This window comes from Molossus molossus, unplaced genomic scaffold (assembly GCF_014108415.1).
Source record: "Molossus molossus isolate mMolMol1 unplaced genomic scaffold, mMolMol1.p scaffold_m16_p_21, whole genome shotgun sequence".
Lineage (NCBI taxonomy): Eukaryota > Metazoa > Chordata > Mammalia > Chiroptera > Molossidae > Molossus > Molossus molossus.
Genome location: NW_023425357.1, coordinates 6,168,443 through 6,182,311, shown reverse-complemented (window position 1 = coordinate 6,182,311; position 13,869 = coordinate 6,168,443). Strand labels below are relative to the sequence as shown.

The 13,869-nt window shown below is 59.7% G+C and overlaps 3 protein-coding genes and 1 long non-coding RNA gene across 5 annotated transcripts in view; 1 reads left to right on the top strand and 3 right to left on the bottom strand.

The window, feature by feature from the left end:
* Positions 1-432: 432 nt before the first annotated feature.
* On the bottom strand, positions 433-4,386 carry JOSD2 (Josephin domain containing 2). 2 transcript variants are annotated; one of them, XM_036274107.1, is made up of 5 exons: positions 4,261-4,386; positions 3,495-3,654; positions 1,940-2,065; positions 793-987; positions 433-708 (listed from the first exon to the last, which is right to left on the bottom strand). In XM_036274107.1, exons 2-5 carry the CDS (start codon positions 3,638-3,640, stop codon positions 609-611), a joined length of 567 nt encoding a protein of 188 aa, XP_036130000.1. In that variant the 5' UTR covers positions 3,641-3,654; positions 4,261-4,386; the 3' UTR covers positions 433-608. The 2 variants fall into 2 exon arrangements, with proteins under 2 accessions (XP_036130000.1, XP_036130001.1); XM_036274108.1 differs by having other exon boundaries at positions 4,219-4,332.
* Positions 4,387-4,733: 347 nt separating this feature from the next.
* On the top strand, positions 4,734-13,009 carry LOC118638379. Its single transcript, XR_004961087.1, has 3 exons — positions 4,734-4,841; positions 8,793-8,926; positions 12,845-13,009. It is a non-coding gene; the product is annotated as an uncharacterized LOC118638379 (long non-coding RNA).
* On the bottom strand, positions 4,883-7,007 carry ASPDH (aspartate dehydrogenase domain containing). Its single transcript, XM_036274087.1, has 7 exons — positions 6,953-7,007; positions 6,601-6,745; positions 6,276-6,360; positions 6,031-6,180; positions 5,503-5,723; positions 5,279-5,433; positions 4,883-4,926 (listed from the first exon to the last, which is right to left on the bottom strand). Exons 1-7 carry the CDS (start codon positions 7,005-7,007, stop codon positions 4,883-4,885), a joined length of 855 nt encoding a protein of 284 aa, XP_036129980.1.
* The window catches only part of LRRC4B (leucine rich repeat containing 4B), a 33,752-nt gene continuing 29,206 nt past the window's right edge, over positions 9,324-13,869 (bottom strand). The window contains exon 3 of the mRNA XM_036274002.1: positions 9,324-11,884. Coding sequence (XP_036129895.1) covers positions 10,040-11,884 — 1,845 coding nt within the window. The 3' untranslated portion in view covers positions 9,324-10,039. The remainder of the gene's footprint in view (positions 11,885-13,869) is intronic.

Here is a 13,869-nt window from a genome sequence, read left to right as displayed (position 1 = left end):
CCCTTTCACGTCGATGTTTCTCTCACTCTCTCCCTTCCTCTCTCTCCCTCCCACTCTATCTGTACAAAAAATGGAAAAATATCCTCGGGTGAGGATTAAAAAAAATAAATAAAAATTAAAAAATTAAAAAAAAAATCAATAAAAACATATTTAAAAAAAAGAAATACACCCTTGCTTTCTCCCTGGCACTTACTTATCCCACCTAACAATCCAGATGGCACCTACATGTTGGCTCCTGGTCTCCCACCCACGTCAGCAGCTGGAACGTGGCCTCACAAGGGCTGGGAGGAAACTGAGGCCCAGGGGCTGTGACTCAGGAGGTCACAGAGCTGGGAGGCAGCACTGGGGTCCCTGGCGTGGCCCATCTGGGTGACCAGCTCGTTGATATACGGGAGTAACTGGAGGAAAGGGGCCCAACTCAGACGCCGGCCAGGCTGGGAAAAAAATCAGATTTATTGAGGCAGTAGCGGCATTGGGAGCGAGGATGGAGTTGGGGCTTCCGCAGGCCCCATGAAGTGAGGTCTGGTCCTTCCCTGCGCAGCAGCTGGGCGTGGACTGGACTGGCAGGGACGGGCGGGGTGGCAGCCGTGGGTCCCTCCTCCACGGGCTCAGTCTGTCCGCAGCCAGCTGCCCTTTTCTTCTACCTCTCTGGTCACCACCAGCAGCACCTGGCACAGGCCCTGAGCCAGGGCAGCCGCCAGGAAGGCCCTAGGCGGAGAAGCGGGGAGACTGAGGCTCAGGGGGCCCGGGCATTGCTTCTCGGGGTAAAGGGCCGAGTCATCTCCCCCTCACCTGACGCCATCCTCGTCCCCCAGGGCCTCGGGCACCCGGAGCTTGGAGTCCAGGTTGTAGTAGACACCGTCCACCTGGCGCAGGGCCACCCAGTGCCGCCGGCGCAGTGGCAGGGACAGCAGCCCCAGCGACACCGGTGAGGGCAGGTTCAGGATCAGCCCCAGCACCTGGGGCAGGGCCAGCTGGGACAGGGGCCTGCATGGGTGGGGCAGGAACACAGTGGTCAGGGCTCCACGTCACTGATGTGTGCGGCCCAGGCTGGTGTAGCAGCAGTGGCCGCCCAAGCCGCCCATGCACTCTCCTCCATCAGCCCCCCTTTGTTTCCTTCCACTCACTTGTTCTCCCCCCACCCAACCCGACTCATTCTTTGCCCATCCCCCATCCATCGATCCGTTACCCACCCACTATCCATCCACCACCCATCCACACACTAAAAGCCCCCAGTCAGCCACCTAGCTTCCCATCTACTGTTCATCCCACCACCACCCACCCATCGGAGCCCCGACCACAATCCACCCAACTCCACCACCACCCACCCAACTCTCCTTCCATTCCTCACACATCTACCATGGATCTACCCGTTATCCCCCCATCTTCCACCACCTATCCACCCATCCAAAGCTCCCAGCCATTTAACGACCATCCAACTGCCCATCACCCCAAACAGCATTCACCCATTGATACAATCAACTACCAGCCAGCCAACTCCTCATCCTACCCACAGACGTACCCACCATTCACCAAACTCCTCATCTACTCTACCCATCCACCATCCATCCACCCAACCACCTCTCTGCTGCCCACTGCCTATCACTCAACCACTCACTCACCCATCCATTCATACAGCCCATCACCTAGTCACCACCTACTCAACACCTCGAACCACCCATTCGCCATCCGATTAGTTACCCAGTTACCATGAAATTACCCATCAACATCCATCAACCGTCTAGTCATCCCGTGCATCCTTCTAACACCTCCGACCCATCAGTCTGCCACCCAACATCCACCGTGCAAACTTTCCACCCATCCACCCCTCCCTCCCTCCGATCCACTCCTCCCCCTCCTCCCCACTCTGTCCCACACTCATCATGCCACACCCACTGTGCGGAGCCCAGCACCCATGACACAGTGCTTTGGGTCCCACCTTCTTCCGTCCCACCACACAGCAGCCAGGCCCAGCCCCTGCAGGGCGGCCATGATCACGTTGACGTCATAGTTGCCAGTGCCCAGGAGGCTGCGATGGGGGTTCAGCCGGGAGTCTGGAGCCAACCTGGTTGGGGGGTGGTCAGAGCCTGAGCTGGGGCACCTAGAAAGGCCTCACCCTCCCTACAAAGCATGAGAGTCGCGGGGTCTGTGAATCACCCAGACTTTGAACTCTTCCTTCTCTCTCTTCAACCCCCATGGCTCATCAGCTCCAGGCCCTATTCCTCCTGTCCCCCAAACACATCTTCTTGCTCAGGCCTTGTTTTCCTCCACCCGGACCCTCACCCAGCCTCCAGTCTCTCCTCCCACAGGGCCCAGGGGCTCTTTCCACACCTGGCGCCACACCTGACCTTGCTCTTCCCTGGCGCCCTGTCAGCTGGCCTTCAAGGTCCCACATATTCAGGTCCCTGTGGCCCCCTAGCCTCAGTCCCCTCCATGCCTTCCCAGCCACCTGTCCCCAGCCTTTCCTCCAGCTGTCCCCTGGGGGGGTTCCTCAGCCACCACTTGTCTCTCTGGGCCCCGCCGCCTCTGAACAACAGTACCTTTGTTCTCTCTCTGGGCCCTTGGTGGGCAGGGCATGGGACAAGTCAGAGGGGAAGATTTGTGTATCATTTTTCTGTGTGTCTGTTCCTGGGCCCCCTCAGGGCAGGGCTCATATTGGACTCTGGGCCTTCAGCATGGCCTTGGTGTGAAATAGTTGATCACTCCCTGAATGACACAGGAGAACAGTCAGTTCTCTAATCATCAGTCTGAGGGGCTGAGACTCAGCCTGAGGATGCTGGGGGCGGGGTGGGGCACGGGAGGGCTGGGAGCAAGGGATCACAAGGTCACCTCTGAGGAGAGGATCATGTGGGGACCTGAGTGGAGGCCAAGGGGAGGGGCCAGGGATGTGTGTGTGTGTGTGTGTGTGTGTGTGGGGTGGGGTGGGCAGATTAAGACAGAGAGAGAATGAAGTGTTTGAAATCTTGAATAGTGAGCAGGAACATTCCAGGCTGCCAAGAGGAGGAAGCCATGCCAGGCAGAAAGAACCGAAGGCCCAGAAACATCACAGTGGGGCTCCTTCACCCCTGGAGAGGAATGCAGTGTTTGGAGAGCAGCGAGATACAGAGTTGCAGAGGCAGCTGGGGAGCAGAGCACGCAGGGCCTTGGATAGCAGGCTTCCAGCCCTGGGACTTCTCCGGGGGGCTGGGGAGCTGTGTGTGGCTGTGATTAGGGGAGGAGCAGCGGCAGCACTGGAGTGTTGTGTGGAATAGGTGAAAACCCGGCAGCTGGGAGGTGAGAGGGGCATGGGGACCAGGGCCCAGAGAAGAGAGGGTGAGGTCCAAGTCGGGGTGAGGTCCTGGGGATGGACAGGTGCAGGAGTCCCAGGGGCCAGCCCAGGCGGGCAGGGGGGCAGCAGAAAGCCCCCAGGCTCTGCGCCTGCCTTGCTAAGACCCGCTGCGTGGTTTCTCTACTGTGAGCCCTGCTTCTCCAGGGCCTCGGGTGGGTGCGGTCACCTCTTGCAGATCTCATCGGCAGCCTCCTGGCTAAAGAGCTGCTGCTGCAGGACGTTGTTGAGGGCGTGGATGGCGCACAGCTCCAGGCGCTGCCGCTCGTGGTACACAGAGGGTGGGCTTGGCTGTGCTCCCGGGCCCTGGGACATGCCGCCCTCTGCTCCTGCTCGGGGGGCACGGGAGAAGGTGCTCAGGGGACCAGGATCTGGAGACCCAAACTGCCAGCAGGCGATGGGGGCACCATGATTGAGGCAGGGACTAGGTGCAGCCTGAGGGGACACTGGGCCCCTAATCCTGCGCTTGGGTCGCTCTCCAGGCAATAGGGTACCTCCATCCCCCATTCCTAGGAAAAAGGCTCCCTTTTCTGCTCACCTAGAAACAGAGGACCACCCCCACCACATCCCTCAGTGAGAGGGTCCTATGTTGGTCACCTAGCAACAGAGGAAACCCCCCTCCTGTCCGTAGGTAACAGGCTCCCTCTCTGGTTACCTAGCAACAGAGAACCCCCTCCCATTCCCACCCCACTAAGTAACAAGTCTCTCCTCTGGTTACTTAGCAACAGAGAAATCCTCCTCCTCTGTTTCTAGGTAACAGGGTCTCTCGTGGTCGCCTAGCAACAGGCGACTCCCTTACCCTGTCACTAAACAACAGGGTTTTCTCTTCTTGTCACCTGGCAACAGGACCCCCTCCCCGGGCACCAAGTAACAGCCCTTTCCCCAACCCGTACCCCAACCGCGGCGTTTGCCCGTTGCCAAGCTACGCCCCTCACCCCGCCTGCGTCTCTGCTCCCCGGAACCAGGGGCTCCCGCATCCCCCTGGGCGGCGGCTCCGGGCTCCGAGTGCCGGGCAGGAAGCACGGCGCTGACTGGGCAGGCGGCACAGACTACAGCTCCCGGCGCCCTCCGCGTGCCGGACTACGACTCCCGGCGGCCCCCGCGAGGGCGCTCGCTCCGCACGGAACGTCTGGGCAGCGTGGCCCGGAAGTGCGCTGTTGCTCCGAGAGCGCGGCGGGGCCCCTTCCGTCGCTCTCTATGGTGAACCTCTGTGGGGTGCCCTACCGAGGCCCTCGCCGGCGCTCCCCCCGACTTCCCCTGCTGCTCAGAGGATTCTGGGAAATGTCGTGGGTAGGCTCTCGCGATAGCTTCCACGAGTTTTGCTCCCCGCTGTGCCCGCCCCCTGGTGTGGCGTGACGCAAGTGGCAGGCGTCGCGTGACGTCACAGAAGTAACCAGGGAGCCGAGGCGCCAGGCTGTGCAGTGAGAAGAGACTCCCACTCTTTACTGAGACAGGAGGGAGTCCGGGGAAACTGAGGCCAGGACAGCAGCAGCCCGATGGCGGTGGTGGTGGGGAGGTAAATGAGCCGAGGATGTCCTCGCGGGGTGGAGGGCACCTTCAGCAGAGATGGATTCCAGGCCTGGAAGGGAGCTGGCAGCACCCTGTGGAGGAGATACGGGGAATGAAAGGCTGAGACAGAGAAATGAGAGACAGACACCTGGAGGGGGGAACAGGCCAAGGTGGGGTGGCGGAAGGCCTAGAGAGAGGTACTGAGACCCAGAGGGGGCAGCGACCCAGAGAGAGGGACAGACCTGGAGAGTGGCCAGAGAGAGAGAGAGAGAGAAAGATTCAAAGTCATGGCGTAGACGGTTAAGGAGACTCAGAAGTAAAGATCAGCCAACAGAGACAAAATCAGAACTGCAGAACCAGAGTCTGGGACCCAAGCTCCGTAGAGCACAGCGCCCATGGCTTGGGGACCGTGGCCACTCACACTGGGGAGGGGCCTGGCCATACCCAGGAGGCTGCGCCAGAAGGCGGTCACAGTGGCAGAGCCGGTGACAGCGCCTGGCTCGGCGGGGTTCTCTCTGTGGGTGTGCACAGCAAAGCTCCGTCCTGTGGGGCCTGGGGGCCCGCTCAGTTCCACATCGACCACGTGCATGTCCGTGAGGCTGGGGCAAGCAGGGTGGTCAGTCTGGCTGCCCTGGCCCCAGCCCAGCCCCCTGCTCAGCCTAGCTCACCTGAGATCCGCCACAAGCACCCCGATCACGCGGTCGAAGCCCAGGCTGGGAGCCGCCAGGGCAGCAGCTGCCATGGTGTTGGAGTTGCGGGGAGCAAAGGGGCAGAGCCCACGGACAGGGCCTTCATAGAGCACGGTGCGAGGCCCAGTGCTGTGCACTGCAGCCAGGGGTCCCTCAAGCCGGAAGCCATCAGGATGTGTGGCCATAGTGACACGGAGGCTCTGGAAGTGAGAGCCAGGGTCAGGGGGACCAGGGGTCTCTGCAGGGTCCCTCTAGTTCAGCGGTTCTCAACCTTCCTAATGCCCCGACCCTTTAATACAATTCCTCATGTGGGCGTATCTGCATGTGGAAGACCCCCCTGGAGACGGATAGAGAAGCGGTGTCTGGGTTCCTAAGAACATCGGAAATACGTGTTTTCCGATGGTCTTAGGCGAGCCCTGTGAAAGGGCCTTTCGACCCCCAAAGGGGTCACGACCCACAGGTTGAGAACCGCTGCTCTAGTTCCTGGGGAGCCCAACAGGTCCTCACCTGGAGGCCCCCAGCTGAGTCCAATCTGCTGATGTCCTCAGTGCCCCACAAGGCTCCCCGGGCCACGAATACAGCGTGGTTCCAGCGGTTTGAGGCTTCCAGGAGCTGCTGCTCTGTGGCCTGGTCAGCCAGAGCTGAGGGAGACCCCACCTAGGGTGGGTCAAGGTGGGAGGGGCAGAGGTCAGGGGACTGATCTAACTTTGGGGTGGGTGGGGAGGGGCCAAGGATGAAGGGGCACGGCTCACCAGGAGATTGGCATGGCGCAGGATCTGTGCCCCAGATTCCTGGATTATTTTGGGATGGGCCACTTCTACCACAAGGTCAGGGTGCCTGGGAGAAGGGAGAGATGGGGAGGGCCTTGGAGAGGTATTAGACTTCCCCTCCCCAGATTTCCTTCATCTATAGAGGCTTGTCACTCTTCAGGATGGTTGGGCTTGTCCCATTTAATATTTGGGTGAACCAAGGCCCAGAGTGGGTAAGGGACTTGCCGGAGATCACACAGCAGCTAAGGGAGGCCAGAACAGGAGCTTCATTCAAGGAGACCTGCTCTCTCGTGTCAAGGTCACTGACCTTTCCCCAAGGTCAGCGAGGTTCTGCAGCTGCAGGGAGTGGGGCACTTTCTCTGCCATTCGTCCTGGGTCTCGATTCCAGACAAAAACAAGTTCTAGGCCCAGTTCCGGTCCCTGAGTCAGCAGGTGGGAGACCAGGGACTGTCCTGGGAAGAGGGAAAGAGACTCAGAGAATAGGGAACAGAGACCTAGAGAGGGGCCGGAGCCCGAGGTGGGGAGTGGAGGCTGCACAGGCAGACACACACAGCTAGGGCGCAGGTAGACATGGACGAAAGTGTGTGTGTAGCGGACACGGGCTTTTGGGGTTTCAGGAAGGGGCCTAGAGAAGAGGCCCCAGAAGGTCAGGGACTCACCGAGACGGCCGTAGCCCACCACCCCCACCCTCCGAGGGACCCTGTCGAGAGCCATGTTGTCCTTGAATCTGGTGGCCTGCGGTCTGAGCTCCGTCACCTGCTGGCTGCCTGCCCCCCCAACACACAGCAGGCCTGGGCAGCAGCTGATCTTTGGACATTTGACCCTTGAGCCTCTCCCAAGCCTTGCCCCTTCCCTGCAGCAGCCCAGTGGTGAGGGTGCCAGTTTGCTGGGGGTGGAGAATCCTGGGGGCTGTGCACATGATGATTTGGGGTTCCAGGGCCCCTGTGTGGCCCCCACTGTATGGGCCAGTTCCTTTCCTGCATCATACCTTCCTTCCTTCCTGCTGATGTGGAAAATTTCCTCTGCAATCCCCGCCCCCTTTTCTGGCCAGCCAGGTTGTCATGGAAACTGCATCTTGCTTGGGGTGGGGGTTGAGGGTTGGGAGCTTGGAGAAGAGATGGTGACGGACTCTGGGCTCTCAGTCTGTCCCCTTGCTCCTGCGTTTCCAATCCCCACCCTTGAGGCCACTCCCCCACGCCTTGGCACTGTATTTCTTGTCAACATTCCTCCCTTTGGGTCTTTGTGTCTGTCTCTGACCCCTCTGCTGCTCCATCTCTGTCTTGGCCTCCCTAGACCTCCATCTTTCCAACCCCCACCCCCATCCCGTCTGGGCTGGCTGCCATTCTGTCCCCAGCCAGGCCAGGCCCTCATCTCCTCACCAAAAGGTCTGAAGGAGGCCTGGCCTGGCCATTGCCCGTCTCCCTACACGGCAGCAGGAGCCGGAGTTTGGCTACAGCCAGCTCCTGTCCAGGACTTCCCTCGGTTCACCTTGACGTCTCACCTTTCATCCTCATCTTCCTCAGCCATCATGCCACAAGCACCCTTCCCCATGTTGCAGTCTCACTCTAGATGCCCCCCCCCCCCGTCCTATGGGTCAAGGAGAAGCCTGTGAAGCCTGTGACACTGAATAGCCCCCAAAGGAGCCCCAGCCAGTGTGCCTCATGGGTGCCTGGCATCGAAAAAGGCAGAGGCTGCAGCAGTGCCGGCTCCCTGCCCCCAGCCGCCACCTGGTACCCGCTGCAGCATTGCCATGGCAACCAGGATGGCTCTGAAAGAGGACGAGGGAGAAAGAGAGCATGAAAGAGGGAGCGAGGGGGAGCCCCAAGTTGACAGGCGCAGAGGACAGATAGAGCCTGAGATTCCAACCATGGCGGCTGCTGCCTCTGCCGACGAGGGAAGCATTTGCTTTTAAGAGCTGCAGGTGGGGAAGAGATAAGATGCTGTGGGGTAGAAATAGGGCCCTGGGTGGGGACATTAGGGCTTCCTGTGCACCCCCATCCTGTCCTCCATCGGCCTCTGCCCGTCTAGAGAGCACAGATGCCAGCCCTGGGGGCTGAAACACCAGCCCCTTGGCTTCCCGGGCCCCACCAATAGCTCCCCACTGACCCTGCCCACCCCTGGGTTTGCTCCCACTCGCTGGCTCCTGTCCCTCAGGGCTCTGCATGTGGCCCTGCCCTGAGCTACAGCGTAGCCCCTCCCTCTTCCGGGGCTGGACCCCATCCCTCCTGCCTCTGTGTATACCGGACAAAGTAGGGCTGGCTCCTTCCTGCCCCACAGGCCCAGCTGCCGCTGGAGCACCTCTTGCCCCACAGCACTCCCCCCCTCCCCCCTCCACGGTGACCTGCTTTCTCGGGGGCAGTGTGTTGAACAGGTTTGCAGCGTTATCCGACACTCTCTGGTTGGGCTCTGTTCAGGGTTGAATTGTGTCCCCCAGTGAGACATGTTGGAGTGCTGACCAGGACCTGGGAGTGTGACCTTACGTGGATATGGTCTTTGCAGATGGTCAAGCGATGCTGGAGGAGGAAGGGCACTCAAACAGTGCGACCCATGTCCTTGGGACAGGGACAGACATGCTCAGAGGGAAGATGATGTGGAGACGCAGGGAGAATGCCACCAGCCAAGGACTATCTCAGGTGACCAGAAGCTGGAAGAGGCAGGAAGCCGCCTCCTCTACAGGTTTCAGAGGGGCGCCAGCCAGGCCCTGCCCACCCCTGACCTCTGGGATTCTGACCTGAGACACCACATCCACTGTTCTGGGCCACCCAATTTTATGACTTTGCTATGGCAGCCCCAGGAAACTGATATGGGCCCCACTGAGAAGTGGGGGTGGGGAGAGGACCCCAGGACCTGCTTCACGAGGGCTGCAAGGAGATTAAATACTTGTGTCAGGTGACCGGGCCCCTCCTGGGGTCTCCGAGGTCAAGGGTGAGGGGTCTCCACACCTGAAGGGGCCAGTACCCCGCAGGACCTGTGACAGCCTCGCATTTTGCTCCCCATCCACATTCACTTCGTTTTCTCTCTCTTTCATGCTTTCATGACCCAAAAAATATTTTTTTTACTTTTTCCGTGTTTTTTTTTTTAAAGTAATTACAGAGCAGGTAGTCGTTGCCGCAAACCTCCCTTCAGTATCAAAAGAGTCTGTGGGTCGGATGAGGGGTGAGGGCTGGGGCGTCGGCAGGGGCCGACTGAGGCTGCCCCACCCCCAGCGAAGGGGCCCAGGGGACGGGGTGGGCTCGGGAGGGGGCAGGGCCAGGGTTTCTGGAGGCGCTGACGACCACGTGTCTGTCTCTTCAGTTTCCAGGGTGGAAAGGTGGGAGGGGCGGGGGCAGGCGTCAAACTGCAAAAAATGAATCGTAAAAGGAGGGTTGTTGGGGATGAGGGGAAAGACGCCCCTCAAAAAAGCTCCTCTCTCCCCTGCAAGGTGGAGGGCCGGGTCGGTTGGTCGGGAGAGCCAGGAGGAAAAGCGGGAGGTTGGGGGTGGGGTTCTGGCCACTTCTGAATGTTGCATCCCCTCTGGTCACCTGGGATGGGGGGCGAGGCGGAACCACGTGGCTTCACGCCCGGGGCCCCACCCTGCCCTCGCCGGGCCAGCTGCCCGAGGGTCCAGACAGGCCCCCCGAACCCATCTCCCCGACCTTCCCCAGCCGGTCCCAGGGGGCTGGGGCCGTGGGGGTCCCAGTCTGGCCCGAGCCCGGTCCCGCCCAGAGGGGGCGGAGCCAGATCTGCGTCCCTGGCCCGGTCTCCCGTCAGATCTGCGTCTCCTGCACGTTCTCCTTGGAGCCGCTCTTGAAGAGCAGAGGTTCGTGGATGGAGTTGAGGCCCGGCGGGCCCTTGCCCCCGCAGCCCCCGCCGCCGGGGTTGCTGCTGTAGTGCGCCTTGAAGGCGGCCGCCACGTAGTGGTGGTGGTTGAGGTGGTCGCGCTCCAGGGCCGGCAGGGCCAGGTGGCTGTCCCCGCCCACGCCGCCCACGCCGCCCCCGCCGGCCACGGCGGCCGCGGCGGCCACCGACACGGCCGAGGCGGCGGGCAGCTCATCCTCCACGTTGATGATCTCCACGGTGCGGGTGGGCCCGTGGTGTTTGTGGAGCTGGTGCTGCTTGCGCAGCTTGTAGAAGGCCACGAGCATCACGGCCGCCATGAACGTGATGGCCACGAAGCAGCCGATGATGATCTTGGTGGTCTTCATGACGTCGTCCAGGTCCTTGAGGGCGTTCTCCGTCACGTCCGTGATGGGCACCGTGAACGCCTTCTCCGTGGGCCGCGAGGAGCGCGGGGCGGGCGCCGTGGTGGACGAGGAGGCCGGGCCGGCCGCATCCCCAGACCGGCCCCCGCCCCAGACGCCATCCGTCGTGGGCCCCGGTGGCTCCTTCTCCGTCCCCCGCGTCTGCAGGACCTCCTCTCCGGGCTGCGTCTCCAGGGTCTCCACGGTCACCGTGGTGAAGTAGGTGTAGCCGCCACTGCCCCCGCCGCCGCCCCCAGGCCCGCCCCCGCCGCCAGCCGCTCCGCCGGCCGCCACGGGGTCCACGGCCGAGACGTTGAGCGTGGCCGAGGCGGTGGTGTTGCCGGCCGAGTTCGTCACCATGCACGTGTACTGGCCCGTGTCCTGCACCGTGACGTTGGTAAAATTGAGCGTGCCGTCGTGCAGGACGGAGATGCGCACGCGGTAGGAGCCGTGAGTCATGAGGGTGCCGTTGGGCGTCAGCCAGTTGACCGAAGTCATGGAGGTGCCCGTGCGGCACTTGAGCTCCGCGGCCATGCCCTCGGTGACGTTGAGGTCCGTGGGCGGCTCCACGATGACCGGCGCGTAGCAGGTGAAGTGGGACTGGTCCAGCTCGCCGATGTAGCGGCCCTTGAGGCCGGCGGGCGCGTGGCAGCGGGCGCAGCAGGTCGTGTTGCTGGGCACCGTCTCCTTGAGCCACCAGCTGAGCCAGAGTACGTCACAGTTGCAGTGCCAGGGGTTGTGGTTGAGGTGCACACGCTCGAGGCGGTGCAGGGGGGTGAAGAGGTCGTGGGGCAGCGACATCAGGTTGTTGTGGGACAGGTTGAGCTCCTCCAGCGACTTGAGGTCGTCGAAGGCATTGCGCTCGATGGTGGCCACCTGGGCGTGCATGAGCCACAGCTTGCGCAGGCTGGTGAGGCCCTGGAAGGAGCCCGGGCGGATCAGATCCAGCCGGTTCCCCGACAGCTCCAGCTCCTCCAGGCGCACCAGGGCCGTCAGGTTGGGGATGTCCTTGAGGTTGCACATGCCCAGGTTGAGGTAGCGCAGGTTGACCAGGCCCTCGAAGGCCGCCTCCGAGATGTACTCCAGCCGCTTGAGCTCGCCCAGGTCTAGGCGCCGCAGAGAGGGCACGCGGTTGAAGGCGTAGGAGGGGATGCTTTCGATGGGGTTGTTGCGAAGCCAGAGCTCCCGCAGCTTGGACAGGTACTCGAAGGCCTGCGTGGGCACTGTGGTCAGCCGGTTGTCAAACAGCTCCAGTGTGTTCAGGCTGGGCAGCCCATTGAAGGCACCCACCTCGATCTTTCGCACCAAGTTCTTGCTCAGCTGCAGGATCTCCAGGTGGCGGAGGTGCTTGAAGGTGTCCGTCCGGATCACCTGGGATGGGGGAGGGGAGACACCGATCAGTGACGCCCAGTAACAATGGTATTAAGCACCCAGTGGCCAAGTGCCCAGCAGCCCCAGCTCTCCATCTCTGCTGGGGGCAGAGTATGACCATAAGACCATTTTGGCCCTGGCAGGTTTGGCTCAGCGGTTAGAGAGTTCGCATGCGGTCCAGAGAGACCCGGGTTCGGTTCCCACTGAGAGCGGGTACCTCGGTTGCAGTTTGTCCCTGGCCCTGGTTGGTCATGTGGGTGGCAGCCACTCCATGTGTCCCTTTCACGTCGATGTTTCTCTCTCTCTCTCTTCCTCTCTCTCCCTCCCATTGTATCTGAACAAAAAATGGGAAAATGTCCTCCGGTGAGGATAAAAAAAAAAAAAAAATTTTGGAAAACGGTTTATTTATTTTTATTTACTTTATTTATTTATTTTTATTTACTTAATTTGAAAAATTGTTTTTTCTTTATTGATTTTAGAGAAGGAGAGAGAGGAAGGGAGAGGGAGAGAGAGATAGAAACATTGATGAGAGAGAACATTGATTGGCCGCCCCCTGCATGCCCCCCCACTGGGGATTTGGCCCACAACCTGGGCATGTGCCCTGACTGGGAATCGAACTGGAGACCTCTTGGTGCATGGGTCGATGCTCAACCACTGAGCCACACCAGCTGGGCTGTATTTTTATTTTTTAAAGTAGAATTTTAGAGGAAGGGAGAGAGAGGGAAAAAGAACATTGATCTGTTGTTCCGCTTATTGATGCATTCATTGGTTGTTTCTTGTGTGTGCTCTGACCGGGATCGAACCCACATCCTTGGCTGGATGATTGTTTCTTACAAAGTTAAACACAGAGCTACAGAATGGTCCAGCTTTTCCACTCCTGAGACTTCCCCCAAGAGAAAGGGGAGCAGAGGCCCTGCAAACTGCGTGGGTGGGTTCTCACAGCCTCTGTGTTCATTACAGCCTAAACCGGAAGCCGCCCAAATGTCCCTGACGGTGAAGGCCACGTGCTCTGTGTCTGCACAGTGGAACACTGGCTCAGTCTCAGTCATGAAAAGGAGCGAACTATCAGCATGCATGGTGCCTCGGATGACTCGCACAGGTGTTGCATTGAGCACGGGAAGCCAGACGCACAGTCGGGCAGTGGGATCCCATTTGATCCGCTCTCTGGATGTGCTGAAGCAGTGTCTCTGAGCCTGTGTGTGTGTGGGGGGGTGGACAGGCTGGGAAAGGGCCTGAGGGAGCTTCCTGGGGTGCTAGAAATGTTCCAAATTGGGGAAGTGGCTCCATGGGTGAGCGCAACTGTCAAAACTCCCCAAACTGTACCCATAAAACAGGGGCATTTTATACATAAATTATACTCCAATAAAAAAGATTAATCAGCAACTAACATGCGTTGAGCATGCCTTCAGTATCAGACTCTCTTCTAAATGCTTGATGGGCAAAAACTGATTCAAACCCTGGCTGGTCTGGCTCAGCAGTTAGAGAGTTGGCCTGTGGAGTGAAGGGTCTCGGGTTCGATTCCAGTCAAGGGCATGCACCTGGGTTGCAGGTTCATTCCCCAGCCCCGGTCAAGGTTGCGCTGGAGGCAACCAATGGACGTGTCTCTCTCACATCAATGTTTCTCCCTCTCTCTCCCCCCTTCCCTCCTTTTCACTGTCTCTGAAAATCAATAGAAAAGTAGTTTTGGGTGACGATGAACAAAAAAACCAAAACTGATTCAATCTGCTAAACTGCCCTCTGTGATAGGTACTTAGTCAACACATGCAACTCAAACCCATAAGCTCAGAAAACCAGAAGATGTTTCCTAACTTTGGCACCAAATCCATTTGGTGGCAAAACCTGACCAGAACACACGCAGGCTATTTAAGATCCCACTCGTGACCATTCAAACCTTTCACTCCAGAAATATTCCCACGTTTTTGTTGTTGTTGTTGTTAATCCTCACCTAAGGATATTTTTTCATTTATTATTATTTTTACAAACAT

Bases quoted from the DNA above. Each gene is read 5' to 3' on its own strand.
- JOSD2 (XM_036274107.1), bottom strand. From the start codon at position 3,640: ATGTCCCAGGGCCCGGGAGCACAGCCAAGCCCACCCTCTGTGTACCAC. The intron at 2,066-3,494 runs GTGACCGCACCC...CCCCCCAACCAG, and splicing joins GCCGATGAGATCTGCAAGAG to GTTGGCTCCAGACTCCCGGC. The intron at 709-792 runs GTGAGGGGGAGA...TTCTCCGCCTAG, and splicing joins GGGGACGAGGATGGCGTCAG to GGCCTTCCTGGCGGCTGCCC.
- ASPDH (XM_036274087.1), bottom strand. From the start codon at position 7,007: ATGGCTCTCGACAGGGTCCCTCGGAGGGTGGGGGTGGTGGGCTACGGC. The intron at 6,746-6,952 runs GTGAGTCCCTGA...CCCTCTTCCCAG, and splicing joins GGTGGGCTACGGCCGTCTCG to GACAGTCCCTGGTCTCCCAC. The intron at 5,434-5,502 runs GTGAGCTAGGCT...TGCTTGCCCCAG, and splicing joins GTGCTTGTGGCGGATCTCAG to CCTCACGGACATGCACGTGG.